At 41.5% G+C, this 16605-nt stretch overlaps 1 protein-coding gene and 1 long non-coding RNA gene across 2 annotated transcripts in view; one reads left to right on the forward strand and one right to left on the reverse strand.

The window, feature by feature from the left end:
- Window positions 1–422: 422 nt before the first annotated feature.
- Window positions 423–1111, reverse strand: LOC110218206 (uncharacterized). Its single transcript, XR_002327240.2, has 3 exons — window positions 1021–1111; window positions 713–907; window positions 423–502 (listed from the first exon to the last, which is right to left on the reverse strand). It is a non-coding gene; the product is annotated as an uncharacterized LOC110218206 (long non-coding RNA).
- The window catches only part of GAA (alpha glucosidase), a 49382-nt gene continuing 33801 nt past the window's right edge, over window positions 1025–16605 (forward strand). Inside the window, 4 exon segments of the mRNA XM_021000778.2 lie at window positions 1025–1115; window positions 12052–12652; window positions 12830–12975; window positions 16031–16196. Of these exon segments, the coding sequence (XP_020856437.1) occupies window positions 12104–12652; window positions 12830–12975; window positions 16031–16196 (861 nt within the window). The 5' untranslated portion in view covers window positions 1025–1115; window positions 12052–12103.

Raw genomic sequence — 16605 nt, forward strand, 5'->3', positions numbered from 1 at the left:
GAACTCAAAGTCCTCCTGACTCCAGGACCAATGCTCTATCCACTTCGCCACCTAGCTGTCCCTAAAGGAATCAATTTTTAAAAAGTATTAAGGAAGGTGGCCTAGCAGTTCCCAGATTTCAAATTATATTACAAAGCAGTAATCACCAAAACAATCTCGTACTGGCTAAGAAATAGAGTGGGGGATCAGTGGGATCGATCAGGCACACAATACTGCGTAGTAGTAAATAGCCACAGTAATCTAGTGTTTGATAAACCCAAAGAATACAAGCTTTTGGGTTAAGAACTCAACATTTGACAAAAATTGCTAGGAAAACTGGAAAGCAGTTTGGCAAAACCAGGCATAGTACACACTTCACAGGATCATAAGAGGAATAAAATAAAATATTCAAATGTTTTATCCAACTTACTTTATTTTACTTACTTTATTCAACTTGGTAAAAGAGGCAGTGTGACTTGTAGAGAACAGAGGACCGGCCTTTGGTTTCAAGGTATGCATTCCTCTGAAAGATAATGACAGTGCAAGCCTGGGCAAGTCATTTAACCTTTCGTAAAGCCACAGCAACTCTCCCAAGATCTTTCAGTTACAGAGCAATTGCTGCTTGGTGGTAAGTTTACATACCTGAGAGTCCCTGACACCAATAAAATAAGAGAACCGGACCCCGAATCCCCCCCCCCAAAAAAAAACCAACCCAGATTTTAAGGTCCTTTACCTCAAGGTATTTTATTTCCGGTACAACACTTAATTACATATAGTAAACTTTTTTCTGTTGAATGTTGTTGCTGACATGCATGTTTTTAAAATCCTAAATGAAAGGATCAGTGCAGGGTTTATCGACACCAACATCCCCAAGCCAGGATTTCAGTAAAACAGCTCTTCCCGCTTGGACGCTTCGAAAGCCAAGCCTCTGGGAAAAAAAAATAAATAAGATACCATCAGCCCCGCCTCCCGAGTTATTTTTATCTCTTCCCTGCGTAGCCACGCTCCCTCATGAAAAGGCGGACGAGGAAGGCAACAAACCAAGGGACAACTGAGGCAGGAAGCGGAAAGGGCTCTGAACCCCGGGCCTAGAGGCGCTAGGCCGCCGCCACCAGCACCGACATCTCCAGCTCTTGGTATAAAAAGTCCTGGAGGGGAGGGCCCGGGAGAAGGGGGGATGGGGCAGAAGAGGCAGCACTAACGCGGAGCCAGGGTGTGAGAGGCCTTCGGCCCCACCTCCCCGCGGGTGTAGACAGCTGCAGAGAGGCCACTGGGTGGCGGGGTGGCTAAGGGCGGAAAAAGAGCGCGGGCGCACACCTCCCTCCTCCCGCCTCCCTCCGCGCGGTGCTCGCGACTGCGCGTGACCAGACCTGACGAGGCTGGCCGCTCGTCATGTCACGTGGGTGGGGGAGGTGGAGAGAGGAGAAGAAGGGGCCGGGAGCTAGCGGCTCGTCGGGGTCACGTGGTAGGCATGGGCCCGAGAGGGGCGGGGCTGCCCTGAGGGAGCTCCGGCAGACGTCCTCTAAGAGAGGTTAGAGGAGCTCCAGAGCGTGCTCCTGCAGAGCGCCTGGACCAGTCAGGTTTGAAGAGGTGGGACGGGGGTCGCTGGGATGCAGGGGGAAAAGAATGGGTCCTGCGCTAGGCTTCTCTATTGCTGCCTCTCTGCCCGCGCCCTCACCCATCCCCTGCCCTCCCTCTGCAGCTTGGAGGTGCTTCTGCAGTGCCTTCTTAACAGGCTACCTCTGCCTTCTATCTGCCCAGATCCCTAACACTAATCCCTAATAGCCAAAATGCTGTTCCTAAAATATGGCTCTGACCACGTCTACTTTCCTGCCCCAGTCTATCTGCTGACCTCCAATCTCTCATCTTTAGCTGCCTTTCAGATATATCGAACTGGATGTCCAATAGATATCTGAAACTGTGTCCAAAAACTGAACTCATTATCTTTTCCCCTAAACCCATCCCCCCTCCTAACTTCCCTATTACTATAAAGGGCAATACCATCCTCCCAGTCCCTCAGACTCAACCCAGGAGTCATCCTTAATGCCTCACTGCCACTCATCCCATATACAAGCTGTTGCTTGAAGCCTGTCACCTTTGCAGTATCCCACACCACCACCTTCTTTCTCTGGCTCGGCTACCACTGGTTTAGGCCCTCATTATATGGACTATTGCAGTAGCCTGGTGGGGCTGCCTGTCTCATGTCTTTTCCCCACTCCGATCCATCCTCCATTCAACCACTAAAGTGATTTTCCTAAAGCCCAAGTCCAACCATATCACCCCCACCCCCAGGACAATCAACTCAGTGGCTCCCTGTCTCTTCTAGGATCAGATACAATAACCTAGCCCCCTCCTTCCTTCCTGTCTTCTCACACCTTCATCCCAGCCATGTACTCTTCCATTCAGGGACCTGGCCTCCTAGATGTTCCACCAACAAGACAGTAGGTCTCTAGGCATTTTCTTTGGCTGTCCCCCGTGCCTGGAACTCTCTCCTTTCTCTCCCATTACTGACCTCCACGGCTTCCTTTAAGTTCCAACCAAAATTCCATCTTCTACAGGAAGCCTTTCTCAACCCTTCTTAATTCTAGGGCCTTCCTTGTTTATTTCCTATCTGTCCATGTATACTACTTTGCATATGTACATATTTGGGCCGAGTGGATAAAGTATAGGCAGGGTCTGAAGTCAGGATTACCTCAGATCTAGCCTCAGACTAACTGTGACCCTGGGCCAATCACCTAACCCTGTTTGTCTCAGTTTCCTTATCTGTAAAATGAGCTGGAGAAGGAAATAGCAAATCAGTCTAATATCTTTGCCAAGAAAACCCCAAATGGGGGTCACAAAGAGTTGGACATGGCCCGACAACACATACTTTGTTTCTTTTCTCATTAGATTGTGAGCTCCTTGAGGACAGAGACCGTCTTTTCTCTCTTTTGTATCCCTGCTGTGTAGCACACACTGTAGAAGTGCTTCATAAATGTCCTTTGACTGAGGTCCCTCCCTCGCTGCAGTATGAAGCTCCAGTGGCTGGCTCCCTCTTACTTAGTCTCAGATCATATACAGACTCCTCTGTTTAATATTTAAAGCCTTTGCAATCTGGCCCCAGCTTTTCTTTCCAGAGTAATTTCACATTAAACACTCCCCCCACCCATGATAATATTATATGTTACATCCACTTGCTGTTCTTCATAGTAGGCTTTCCATCAACTGCCTCTGTCTTTGCACCAGTGCCTGGAGTGTACCCTTTTACTGTCTTCTAGAATATCAACCTTCAAGGTTTGACTCGTGCCCTCTCCAGTCCCAGGCTCTTGCTGATCTCCCCTAGTTAGTAGTTCTGCCTCTCCCACACCCTCCAATTCTGTTGTAATTACTCTCTTTCATATATACTAGCTCCAGGCAGGCTGGCCTTAGGGTTTCCTATATACAATATTCCATCTCCCATCATCAGGCCCTTGTACAGGATGTGTCCCATGCCTGGAATGTACTCAGTCCTTAGTCTTCTCCATCAAGAGACGCTTTCTGTAGCAGATGCATCTGAGGTCAGTCTTGAAGGAAACCAAGGATTCCTAGAGGCAGAAGTGAGGCAGAGGTATACATTCTTTTTTGGTTGTTTGTTTTTGTTTTTTTTAAATTTTATTAATTTATTTTGATTTATCAACAATCACTTCCATGTGCTTTTGAGTTGAAAAATTTTCTCCCCCTTCCTTCCCCCCCAAGACAGAGCACAATCTGATATAGGCTATACATTTACATTCCTATTAAACACATTTTCACATTAATGATGTTGTAAGTAAAAATTAAAACCAAAAGGAGGAACCATCAAAAAGATGAAACAAAACTCAACAGAAGGTAAAAATAAGTGATAGCGATTCAACTTCCATAGTACTTTCTTTGGATGTGGGTAGCATTTTCCATCCCGAGGCCTCTGGAGATGTCTTAGATCCTTGTAATGCTGAGAAGGGTTCAATTTAACAATATTAGTCATTGCATAATGTGGCTGTTATTGTGTACAAAGTCCTCTTGGTTCTGCTTACTTCACTCAGCATCAGACCATGTAAGTCTTTCCAGGTTTTTCTGAAGTCTGCCTGCTTATCATTCCTTGTAGCACAATAGTATTCCATTATATTCATATACTCCAACTTGTCAGCCATTCCCCAATTGATGGGCATCCTCTCAATTTCCAATTCTTTGCACCACAAAAAGAGCTGCTATAAATATTTTTGTACATGTGGGTCTTTTCCCATTTGTATGATCTCTTTGGGATATAGCCCTAGAAGTGCTATTGCTGGGTCAAAGGGTACGTACATTTTTATAGCCCTTTGAGCATGGTTCCAAATTGTTCTCCAAAATGGCTAGATCATTTCACAATTCCACCAACAATGCATTAGTGTTCTGGTTTTCCCACATCTTCTCCAACATTTATCATTTTCCTGTTTTGTCATGTTGGCCATTCTGATAGGTGTGATGTGGTAGCTCAGAGTTGTTTTGATTTGCATTTCTCTAATCAATAGTGATTTAGAGCATTTTTTCATATGACTATAGATGGCTTTAATTTCTTCATCTGAGAACTGCTGTTCATATCCTTTGACCATTTATCAATTGGGAATGGCTTGTATTCTTATAAATTTGTCTTAATTCTCCATATATTTTAGAAATGAGGCCTTATCAGAGACTGGTTGTAAAAATTCTTCCCAATTTTCTACTTCCTTCTAATCTTAGTTGCATTGGCTTTGTTTGTGCAAAAACTTTTCAATTTAATGTAATCAAAATTATCCATTTTGCTTTTCATAATGTTCTCTGTCCTGTTTGGTCATGAATTCTTCTGTTCTCCATAATCTGATAGGTAAACTATTCCTTGTCTCCCAGTTTGCTTATGTATCAGCCTTTATATCTAAGTCATGAACCCATTTTGACTTTATTTTGGTATATGGTGTGAGATTTGGTCTATGCCTAGTTTCTGCCATACTCTTTTCCAGTTTTCCCAGCAGTTTTTTCAAAGAGTGGGTTCTTATCCAGAAGCTGGGGTCTTTGGGTTTATCAAATAATAGATTACTATAGTCATTGACTACTGTGTCTTGCATATTTACCTACCTATTCCACTGATCCACCACTCTATTTCTTAGCCAGTACCAGCAGTTTTGATGATTGCTGCTTTGTAATACAATTTAAGATCTGGAATTGCTAGGCCACCTTCCCCTGCATTTTCTTTTCATTAGTTCCTTTGATATTCTGGACCTTTTGTTTTTCCAAATGAATCTTGTTATTATTTTTTCTAACTCTATAAAATAATTTTGGTAGTTTGATTGGTATGGCACTGAATAAGTAAATTAGCTTAGGTAGGATTGTCATTTTTATTATATTAGCTCAGCCTACCCATGAGCAACTGATGTTTTTCCAATTATTTAGATCTGATTTTATTTGTGTGAAAAGTGTTTTGTAATTGTGTTCATAGAGTTCCTGGGTTTGTTTCAGGAGGTAGACTCCTAAATATTTTATAATGTCTACAGTAAGTTTAAATGGGATTTCTCTTTCTATCTCTTGCTGTTGGGCTTTGTTGGTAATATATAGAAATGCTGATGATTTATGTGGGTTTATTTTATAGCCTGCAACTTTGCTAAAGTTGTTTATTATTTCAAGTAGTTTTTTACTTGATTCTCTAGGATTCTCTAAGTATATATCATGTCATCTGCAAAGAGTGATAGCTTTGTTTCTTCTTTGCCTATTCTAATGCCTTCAATTTCTTTTTCTTCTCTTATTGCTAAAGCTAACGTTTCCAGTACAATATTGAATAACAGTGGTGATAATGGACATCCTTGTTTCACCCCCGATCTTATTGGAAATGCTTCTAGCCTGTCCCCATTACATATAATGCTTGCTGAAGGTTTTAGATATATGCTATTTATTATTTTAAGGAAGACTCCATTTATACCTATGCTTTCTAGTGTTTTTAATAGGAATGGGTGTTGTATTTTATCAAAAGCTTTTTCTGCATCTATTGAGATGATCATGTGGTTTCTGTTGGTTTTGGTGTTGATATGCTCAATTATGCTGATAGTTTTCCTAATATTGAACCAACCCTGCATTCCTGGTATAAATCCTACCTGGTCATAGTGTATTATTCTTGTGATAAGTTGCTGCAATCTATTTGCTAGTATTTTGTTTAAAATTTTTGCATCTATATTCATTAGAGAAATTGGTCTATAATTTTCTTTATTTTGACTCTTCCTGGTTTAGGTATCAACATCATGTTTATATCATAAAAAGAATTTGGTAAGACTCCTTCTTCACCTATTTTCCCAAATAGTCTATATAGTATTGGAATTAATTGTTCTTTAAATGTTTGATAGAATTGCATGTAAATCCGGAGATTTTTTCCTAGGGAGTTCATCAATGGCTTGTTCAATTTCTTTTTCTGAGATGGGGTTATTTAAGTATTTTACTTCCTCTTCTGTTAATCTGGGCAATTTATATTTTTGTAAATATGTATCCATTTCACTAAGATTGTCAAATTTGTTGGCATATAGTTGGGCAAAATAATTCCTAATTATTGTTTTAATTTCCTCTTCCTTGGTGGTAGCTTCACCCTTTTCATTCTTGATACTAGTAATTTGGTTTTCTTCTTTTTTTAATTAAATTAACCAAAGGTTTATCTATTTTATTGGTTTTTTCATAAAACCAGCTCTTAGTTTTATTTATTAGTTCAATAGTTTTCTTAATTTCAATTTTATTAATTTTTCCTTTGGTTTTCAATATTTCTAATTTAGTGTTTAGTTGAGGATTTTTAATTTTCTTTTCTTTTTTAGTTTTTTTAGTTGTATGCCCAATTCATTAATCTCCTCTTTTTCTATTTTATTTATGTAAGCATTTAGAGATATAAAACTTCCCCTAAGAACTGCTTTCGCTGCATCCCATAAGTTTTGGTATGTTGTCTCATTATTGTCATTCTCTTGAATGAAATTATTGATTGTTTCTATGATTTGTTGTTTGACCCCAATCATTTTTTAGGATTAGATTATTTAGTTTCCAATTATTTTTTAGTCTATCTTTCCATGGCCCTTTATTACATATAATTTTTATTGCATCATGATCTGAAAAGGATGCATTTAATATTTCTGCCTTTCTGCATTGGATTGTGAGGTTTTTATGCCCTGGTACATGGTCAGTTTTTGTGTATGTGCAATGTACTGCTGAGAAAAAAGCATATTACTTTTTATCCCCATTCAGTTTTCTCCAGAGGTCTATCATACCTAACTTTTCTAATGTTCTATTCACCTCCTTAACTTCTTTCTTGTTTATTTTGTGTTAGATTTATCTAGTGCAGAGAGGGGGAGGTTCAGGTCCCCCACTAGTATAGTTTTGCTGTTTATTTCTTCCTGTAACTCTCTGAACTTCTCCTCTAAGAATTTGGATGCTATACCATTTGGTAGATATGTGTTTAGTAATGATATTACTTCATTGTCTATGGTGCATTTTAGCAGGATGTAGTTTCCTTCTTTATCTCTTTTGATTAGATCTTTTTTACTTTTGCTTTGTCTGAGATCAGGATTGCTACCCCTGCTTTTTTACTTCAGCTGACATAATATATTCTGCTCCAGCCTTTTACCTTTACCCTGTATGTGTCACTCTTTTTCAAATGTGTTTCCTGTAAACAACATATTGTAGGATTATGGTTTTTAATCCATTCTGCAATCCATTTCCGTTTTATGGGAGAGTTCATCCCATTCACATTCACAGTTATGATTACTATCTGTGTCTTTTTCTCCATCCTTTTCCCCCTATTTATGCTTTTCTTTCTCCTTTTTCCTTTCCCCCTTCACTAGTGTTTTGCTTTTGACCACCTCCTTCAGTCCCTTCCCTTTTATTATTCCTTTCTCTTTTCTTCCCCTTTACTCTTACTGCTTATTCCCTCCCTTCTTTCCCCCTCCCTTTTCTTTCCCCTTTTCCCTCCTACTGCCTATAGGGCAAGTTAGATTTCTATACCTAACTGATTATGTTATGCCCTTCTTGAGCCAAATCTGATGAGAGTAAGGTTCAAACAATGCTCCATCCCCCTTTCTTTCCCTCTGCTATAATAGGATTTTGTGTCTTTTCCTGTAATGTAATTTACCCTTGTCTGCCTCCTCCTTTCTCAGTACATTTTCTAAGGTCAGATTGATCCACTTATTTGGATCCATTTAACCCACTTGATTAGATTTTTTTTATCATCACATCAAAGTCAACTAATATCCACCCTCTTTATGTGTACTCCTTTAACATGGTGTAATAACAATACAGTTCTGAAGGGTTGCAAGTGTCATCTTCCCTTGTAGGGGTTATGTCCTTCTTGAGTCCTGTACTTGAAGATCAAATTTTTTGTTGAGCTCTGGTCTTTTTATTAGGAAAGTTTGGAAGTCTCCTATTTCGTTGATATCCATCTCCTCCCTTGAAAAATGATGCTCATTTTTGCTGCGAAATTGATCCTTGGCTGCATTCCAAGCTCCTTTGCCTTACAGAATATCATGTTCCATGCCCTGCGGTCTTTTAATGTAGAAGCTGCAAGGTCCTGTGTAATCCTGACAGTGGTTCTATGATATTTAAATTGCTTTTTTCTGGCTGCTTGTAGTATTTTCTCTTTCATCTGGTAATTTTGGAATTTTGCTATTGTATTCCTTGGTGTTGTCAATTTGGGATCTCTTTCAGGTGGTGAGCGGTGGATTCTTTCTATGGTTATTTTCCCTTCTGGTTCTAGAACTTCAAGGCAGTTTTCCTTTGTGATTTCCTGAAAGATACTGTCCAGGCTCTTTTTTTCATCATGATTTTCAGGTAGTCCAATAATTTTTAATTGTCTCTCCTGAATCAATTTTCCAGGTTGTTTTACCAGTGAGGTATTTTACGTTTTCATCTATTTTTTCATTTTTCTGTTTCTTTTTGACTGATTCTTGCTCTCTCATAGAGACATTAGTTTCCATTTGTCCAATTCTGGTTTTTAACAGATTGTTTTCTTCTGTTAGTTTTTGTACTTCCTTCTTCAGTTGGCCAGTTGTGTATTTTATGGACTTGTTTTCTTCAGTGTACTCTTCTGTTAGTTTTTGTCCTTCCTTCTTCAGTTGGCCAATTGTGTTTTTTAGGGACTTGTTTTCTTCGGTGTATTTTTTTTCCAATTAGCCAATTGTATTTTTGAAGCACTCCTTCTATCTCTCTCATTTGACTATTAAAATCCTTCTTGAGCTCTTCTAAGAAGGCTTTTTGGGCTTCAGACCAGTTCATATTCCATTTTGTTGTTGCAGATGTGGGTTTGTTGACAATGTTGTCCTCTTCAGAATTTCTGTCTTGATTGTCACTCTTCTCATGATATGAATCTATGCTACATTTCTTTTTACTCATGGTGTTTCTTATTCCCTGGCCTTTAAAGAGATTGAGCTCTCCTGCTGGGGAAGAGAGGGCACTGACCCAAGCTTCTTGTGTTGGGAGCCTAGGTCTTGGTCACTGGCTTTGTGTGCTGGGGCCTCTTATGTTGGCAATTGGAGGCTGTAGGTCTCTGGCAGCTTACCTCATGTTGGGCTGGAATCAGCAAGGCTGGACCTTTCAGGCAATTCAAGGTTGCCTGCTTTTCCTTTCCTTTAGCTTTCTTCAGCTCCTTTTAGATGGGTGCTGCAGGATGTTTATCTGCCTGGGGCCCCCTGCAGTGTTGACTCCCTTGTTTCTACTAATTCACTGGGAGATTCTTTTGTGGTAGAGTGATGAAGCACCTGTTGGTTTTCTGAGCTGGTTTTCACTGCTCCCCCCCCCCGCCCCAGGCACCGGGAGGTCCAAGTGTTGGTGTTTGCCTGTTCTACCACCTGGGCTTCAGGATTTCTTCGCAATTGGAAGCTGCAGGGCTCTGACAGCTCACCTGGTGTTGGGCTGGAACCAGCAAGGCTGGGGCTTTAGGAAGCCTTTAGGCTGCTTTCTTCAGCTCCTTTCAGATGAATGCTGTAGGGTACATATTCGCCTGGGGCCCCTTGTAGTTCTCCTTCCCTTATTTTTGCTGAGGCACTGGGAGACCCATTTGCTGGGCTGTTGCACTGCTGCTCCCCATCTTTCTTCTAGTTCAGCTGTTCCAGGGTTTTTTCCTGGGATGATATTTTATGGGTTTTCAGAGGTTGATAGGGGAGAGTGAGAGCGACTAACTTTTCACTCCGCCATCTTAGAGGTATACATTCTGAGTATAGGGACCAGATAGCCTGTGCAGAGGTCCAGAGAGGGGAAAATGGAGGAATGTGCAGGTCAGAGAACAGCAAGTGGACTCTCTTGCTAGAATGCAGTATCTGAAAGGGAATAATTCAAAATGGCTCTGGAAAAGGAGGCTGGAGCCAGACTGGATGGCTTTAAATGCCAAGATGAATATTTGATCCCAGAGGCAATGTGGTGCCATGGGAAGAATTTTGAACAGGAGAGGGATATGGTCATATTGTAATAATAATAATAGCTAACATTGATATAGCGCTTACTATGTGCCAGGCACTATGCTAAGCAACTTACAATTATTATCTCATTTGATCCTCACAACAACCCTGGGAAATAGGTGCAGTTATTAGCCCCATTTTACAGATGAGGCAGTTAGGTGGCAAAGTAGATAGAGTGCTGGGCCTGGAATCAGGAAGACTCATCTTCCTGAATTCAAGTATGGCCTCGGACATTTACTAACTATGTGACCTTGGTTAAGTCACTTAACCCTGTTTGCCTTTGTTCCTCATCTGTAAAATGAGCTAGAAAAGAAAATGGCAAACCACTCCAATATCTTTGCCAAGAAAACCTCAAATAGATTGAAGAAGAGTTGGACATATCAGAAATGATTGAATAACAACAGCAACAATAAACAGTTGAGGAAACTGAAGCAAACAGGTCATGTGACTTGACCTGGTCATATAGCTAGTGTCTGAGGCTGGATTTGAACTCAGGTCTTCCTGACTCCTGACTCTTTACTGTGTTGCCTACCTGCCCCTTAAATAACTCCCCTATCATTATACACAGTAATATGCAATGTAATAAAAGTTGTTCATATTTATGATAGAGCTAAGTGCATTTCTCACCATGGTCCCATAAGGTAAGTGGCACAAGTATTGTTACCCTTATTTTACAGATGAGAAAAGCAAAATGATTTGCTCAACATCACACATTGGCATAGCCTGTTCAAACCAGACCTTCTGAGTTGTTCTCACATGTCTTCCTACTGCTTTTCTGTTCCCAATTCCAGCAGTCCAGCTTGGTGTGACTGCTTTCAAGTATCATTGCAGAGTCATGTTATGTCTTAGAAACCTTTTTACAGAAAGGGCTCTGGAAACAGAATGAGGGAAAGTCTTGGAGTCAAAAAAGCAGCAGCAGCAGCAGCAACAGTAGCAGCATATTTTATATAGTCCTTTAAGGTTTATAGAATATTTTATAACAACCCTGTCAAGTAGGTATTATTGTCAGAATACCACTTATTAAGCTATATGACTAGGAATAAAATATTTTTGAATTTTAGCGTCTTCATTGGTAAAATAGAAATTATGCATATCTCAGAGAGTTACTGTTAAGCTCACATTAGGTAAGAATTTTTGCAAACTTTAAAGCACTATGTTTATGTAAAAGTTATTAAACTGTAGCTTAATATAAAATATAGTTTAATACTTACATTTATAACATAAATATTTTGTGTGAATTTGAGCTATTATTAGCTATTATTGACTATATTGACCTCTGTCCTACAACTAAAAACATCTGCTGTTCCTGATTTGACTTATTTGTCATGTCAGTCAGCCTTTAGTCGTCTTCTTTACTTTCCTTACCTTGTCTTCCTTCCTTTTTTTTCCCTTACTTTCACTTTCCTACCTTATATCTTGGCTTTGAGCAAGTGTAACCCTGATGTCTCTGTTTCTTCATTTGTTTGTTATGGAAAGTCGAGACCACTAGCGTCTTTGTCTAGAAGGAATAATGAATTGATATTTGGTAAATGCTTTGAGATACCAAGAAAATGTATGTGGATTAATAATTATCGAATCAAGCTTACTTTCCTATGAGTTGGTCTTACCCTCTTCATGCTAGGAAGTCTTCATTAATTCTCCATCTCAACAGGCTACAACCGGATCTGGAAACAGCATAGCCATCTCAGGTATAAGTCGTGGCCATGGAAGGGATGCCATGTCCCTGGCACTTGCGATGGCTGATTCTAGGAGGCTGTGGTGCTGCTGTCTTAATTATCACTACTCTCCTTGGGGCTTCCTTTCTTCAAGTATCAATTGTGGTTCCTAGAGAACGAAGAGACATCTCCTCAGCACAACAGGGCATCTACAGAGCTGTCCAGGAGGCAACAGGGAAGCCCTGGGCCCAGCCCCATCAGGGGTTTCCTAGAAGCCCTGCTGGAGCTCCTTTACAGTGTGACATTTCCCCTGATTACCGCTTTGACTGTGCTCCAGAAAAGACCCTCACTCAGGAGCAGTGTGAGGCCCGAGGCTGCTGCTATGTCCCAGTGGCTCAGCAAGGATTCTCTCAGATATGGAAGCCATGGTGCTTTTTCCCACCCAGTTACCCTAGCTACAAATTGGAGAACCTTACCACCACAAGGATGGGCTACACCGCCACCCTGACTCGCACAGTGCCTACTTTCTTTCCTAAGGACATCCTCACCCTACATTTGGAAGTCCGGATGGAGACAGAAAGCCGACTGCGTTTTATAGTAGGTGGAAGCTGAAATCCAGTGCCGGGTTTGGGGTAGATTAGATATACTGGTTGTAATTGTTTAGGGAATGGGTTTTGGGAATAGCACCATGCCTCTCCCTGCTCATCAAGAGCCTATGGGGAAAAAAAAGAGTGCATGACTTAGATTTACAATTCCTCTCTCCTTTTCTAACAGATCAAAGATCCTGCCAATCACCGTTACGAGGTTCCCATAGAAACCCCTAAAGTCAGTAACAGGGCTTCTTCTCAGCTCTACAGTGTGACATTTGAGAACAATCCCTTTGGTTTGGTCATATCTAGGAAGTCAAATGGAATGGTGTTGTGAGTATTCATTTGTCTCTCCCCGATTGCAGACCTAGAAGTGTGAAAGGCAGTATTGTATAGTGGATAATGCTGGACTTTGCAGTTGGGAAGATAAGATTTAGTGCTAAAAGAGATCTGAGGGGTCATCTAGTCCAATACTCTCATTTTATGGATGAAGCACTGAGGCCCAGAGAAGTTAAGACATGGGGCTGAATCTTAGCTCAGATGTTTAATAACTGTATGACCTTAGATAGCTGGGTGGCACAGTGGATAGAGTACCAGTAAGTAGGACCTGAGTTTAAATCTGGCCTCAGACACTTGTGACGGATGTGTGATCCTGGGTAAGTCACTTAACCCTGTTTGCCTCAGTTTTCTCATCTGTAAGATGATCTGGAGAAGGAAATGGCAAAACCACTCCAGTATCTTTGCCAAAGCAAAACAAAACAAAACAAAACAACAGCCAAGTGGGGTCACAAAGAATAGGACATGCCTAAATGATTAAACAGCAAGAAATGACCATGGACAATTCACCTGGACAGTATCACTCTGAGACACTCAGTTTCTGCATTTGTAAAATGAGGATTACAAAGAGGGAAGGGAATAAACATTTCTACATTGCCTACTATGTGCCAGGCACTGTGTGAAGCATTTTGCTGATATCTCATTTGATCCTCAGACAACCCTGTGAGTTAGGTGCTGTTATTATCCTCATCTTACAGTTGAGCAACTGGGGCAGACAGAGGTTGTGTCTTGCCTAGAATCACACAGCTGGTAACGAAGCATCCAAGGCTGGATTTGAACTCAGGCCTTTCTGACTCCGGGCCTGGTACTCTATGCACAATGATATGTGGGATGATAATACTTACACTACCTACTTCATAGAGTTGTTTCGATGAAAGTGTTTTGCAGACCTCCAAGATTAATATGAATATGAAGTTATTGTTGTCATTCCTACCACTTATATGCCAGCCAGTGCCAGAGGTATCAGAAGCATAAGGGTTCCCTTTAGGTGTGCTCTGGGGCCTGTAGGGGAATCTTGCTGTTTGTCCTTTTCCTAAAAATAAGAAAACAGCCGTAGCTCAAGTCATGGGACGCCGCAGAGGACTCTGGCCTGCGGGGTATGTGGCAGCCTTTTTTGCCTGTATACCCATTAGATGGGCCACATCCTCATTCCTTACACCAGCAGTGTCAGAGTTGAAGGCACAGGTTTACACTTATCTTCCATTGGCTTCTTCCCAGTGTAACACACACTCTGGGAACTCATAGTCTGAGTCCCTGGAGGGCAGCTGATGCCCTTTATTTCTGGGGGCACCTACTGCTGTTATTACAGCTTATTGTTCCTCAGTTGGTGGCTTTTGCATTAATGGCCAGCTAATAGACACAGCTCTTGGCAAAGTTATTTATCTTAGTAAATGTCCTAATAAAGAACAGTAGCTATAAAACATTCCTTTCCAGAAACCAGGGGTACACTCTGCCACAAAATATACAGTGTCTGTGGAAAGAGTTGGCATAAAAGAGTATTGTGGTGGTAAGGCTCACATGTAGGGACACATGTGGCCAATGCAACTGACGTCTTTAGAACAGCAAGAATGTGAATGCCTTTTTTTGCTGGTGGAATCCTTGCAAAGCCTTTGCTGAAGCTGAATATCTCTATGGGCTGGGTTGCTCAGGTGGTCTCTCAGGATCTGCTTCTCTTTGCAGTGTCCCTTTCCAGCCAGGGATAGATCTCTCTTGAGTTCGTATCTAGCTCTCTTCTCTGCTGCCAAAAGTTGTGTCCCTCGAAGCCACTTCTGGCCTTGAATGACTGCCTCTCTGTATTGGGAGTGTGTGTCTGCTCCCTCGACTGTGCCTCAGCCTCAAACCTACTTTGCAGCTGCTGAGTGGTGTGTCTCCCTCTGAGCACATACCTTCCATGCTAGATTCTGTGGCTCTTTTTTGGGGGCAGAGAGAGGCCTCTGCATACAGGAGAGGGGAAAAGGCAAGAGAAGAACAGGTATCCTTATTCTGCTAAATCAGCGCAGCATAGTAATAAGGATAGCCACAGAAGTACATTCCTTTCCCTCTTACACAGAAATAGCTGACTGTACTCTTCCATTCTCTTTTCCCCCTCAAGGCTCTGCCCAATTTGTTATTTTTTTGTTGACTGGTGACTTCTCATGAGATGTTTTTGTCTTGGGAATAAGCCTTGTGTCTTAGCAGAGATCCAAAATAATTTTGTTCATTCTTGGAACAAGATTCTGGGGTTGAGTGGGTTCTCAAGAAGTCATCATGTCCAGTTCCTTGTTTCCAAACAGAGCCACAGGAGCCAGCCAGAAGAGAGAGGAGCTGTCACTTCAGTCACTTATCTTAAAAGCCAGAACTCTGAAAGAGCACTATTTTCTAACTTAATAATAAATAGGACTGCTTGACTCTGTAATGTCATATAGGGAATTGACAACTGAGACAGATAGCACAGTCTTCATAGGCTATTGGTCACTGCTGCCTTTGTGACCCCCTCTAGCTTTTGTTAACTCCTGGTTTCTTGCATGGTAAGTGAGGCATTGTGCTTGACCAAGGATGGTTTCTTTTATCACAGAGTCATCTGTAGTTTGCTCTGCTGGGGGAGGATGTGGCCTATCTGGAACAGCCTCCCCAAAAAAGTCTGCCACATACCCCTGAGGCCAGAGTCCTCTGCAGTGTCCCATAATTTGGGCTACTGCCGTCCTCTTATTTAATTTCTTTTTTTTTAGGCAGTTGGGGTTAAGTGACTTGTCCAGGGTCACACAGCTAGTAAGTGTCAAGTGTTTGGTCTGAGGCCGGATTTGAACTTGGGTCTTCCTGATGTGAGGCTTACCACCACAATACTCCCCTTCCAGTGCTCTATCTACTGCGTCACCTACCTGTCCTTGTTCTCTTATTTTTAAGAAAAGGATAAACAGTGTGGTTCCCCTATAGGCCCCAGAGCATACTTAAATTGGTCCCTTTGGGAACATTTCCCCCAATGTACGCAGGTCACTCTCAGATTCTCCTGTTTTCCTTTAGATTAACTGTGAACCAGATGGCTTAATGAGAAATCTTGGTCTCTCGTTGGCAGGCTGAATACAAGCGTTGCTCCTCTGTTCTTTGCTGACCAGTTTCTCCAGATTACTACCTCTCTCCCCTCCTCATACATCATTGGCCTTGGGGAACACCAGACTCCCCTAATACTCAACACGAACTGGACCAAGATCACCTTATGGAACAGAGACGTGGCACCTGAGGTAAATGGGGAAAGCCATGAAAGGAAAGATTTTTTTTTTCCAGTTTGACCAGAGGATAGGAGGGGAAGAAGAGAGAGAATGTCCATTGCTCAATGACTTGTAAACACTGTACTTCTCTAAATCTTAAGATCACATGGTTTGTTTGTGTCTTTTTTTGTTATTCTATCTCACTGTTGATTTAAATTGAGTTTGCGGTTTCCTTAAAACCTCTGCTCTCTTTCACACGAGCTGTTATCTAGCCACACATTTCCCCATCCATCACATTTCCCCATCCATTGTTTGTGTACCATTCTAATTCTGATAGAATCTAAGAGGTAATTTCTGCTTACATTCTAACAAAGTGACTAGAGTCCAAAGGATAATGGTGACTCTCTCACACCAACCGTCAGAGTACACAGGTGGATGGGAA

The sequence above is a fragment of the Phascolarctos cinereus genome, unplaced genomic scaffold (assembly GCF_003287225.1).
Source record: "Phascolarctos cinereus isolate Bilbo 61053 unplaced genomic scaffold, phaCin_HiC Scaffold_5;HRSCAF=322, whole genome shotgun sequence".
In the NCBI taxonomy this organism is placed as follows: domain Eukaryota; kingdom Metazoa; phylum Chordata; class Mammalia; order Diprotodontia; family Phascolarctidae; genus Phascolarctos; species Phascolarctos cinereus.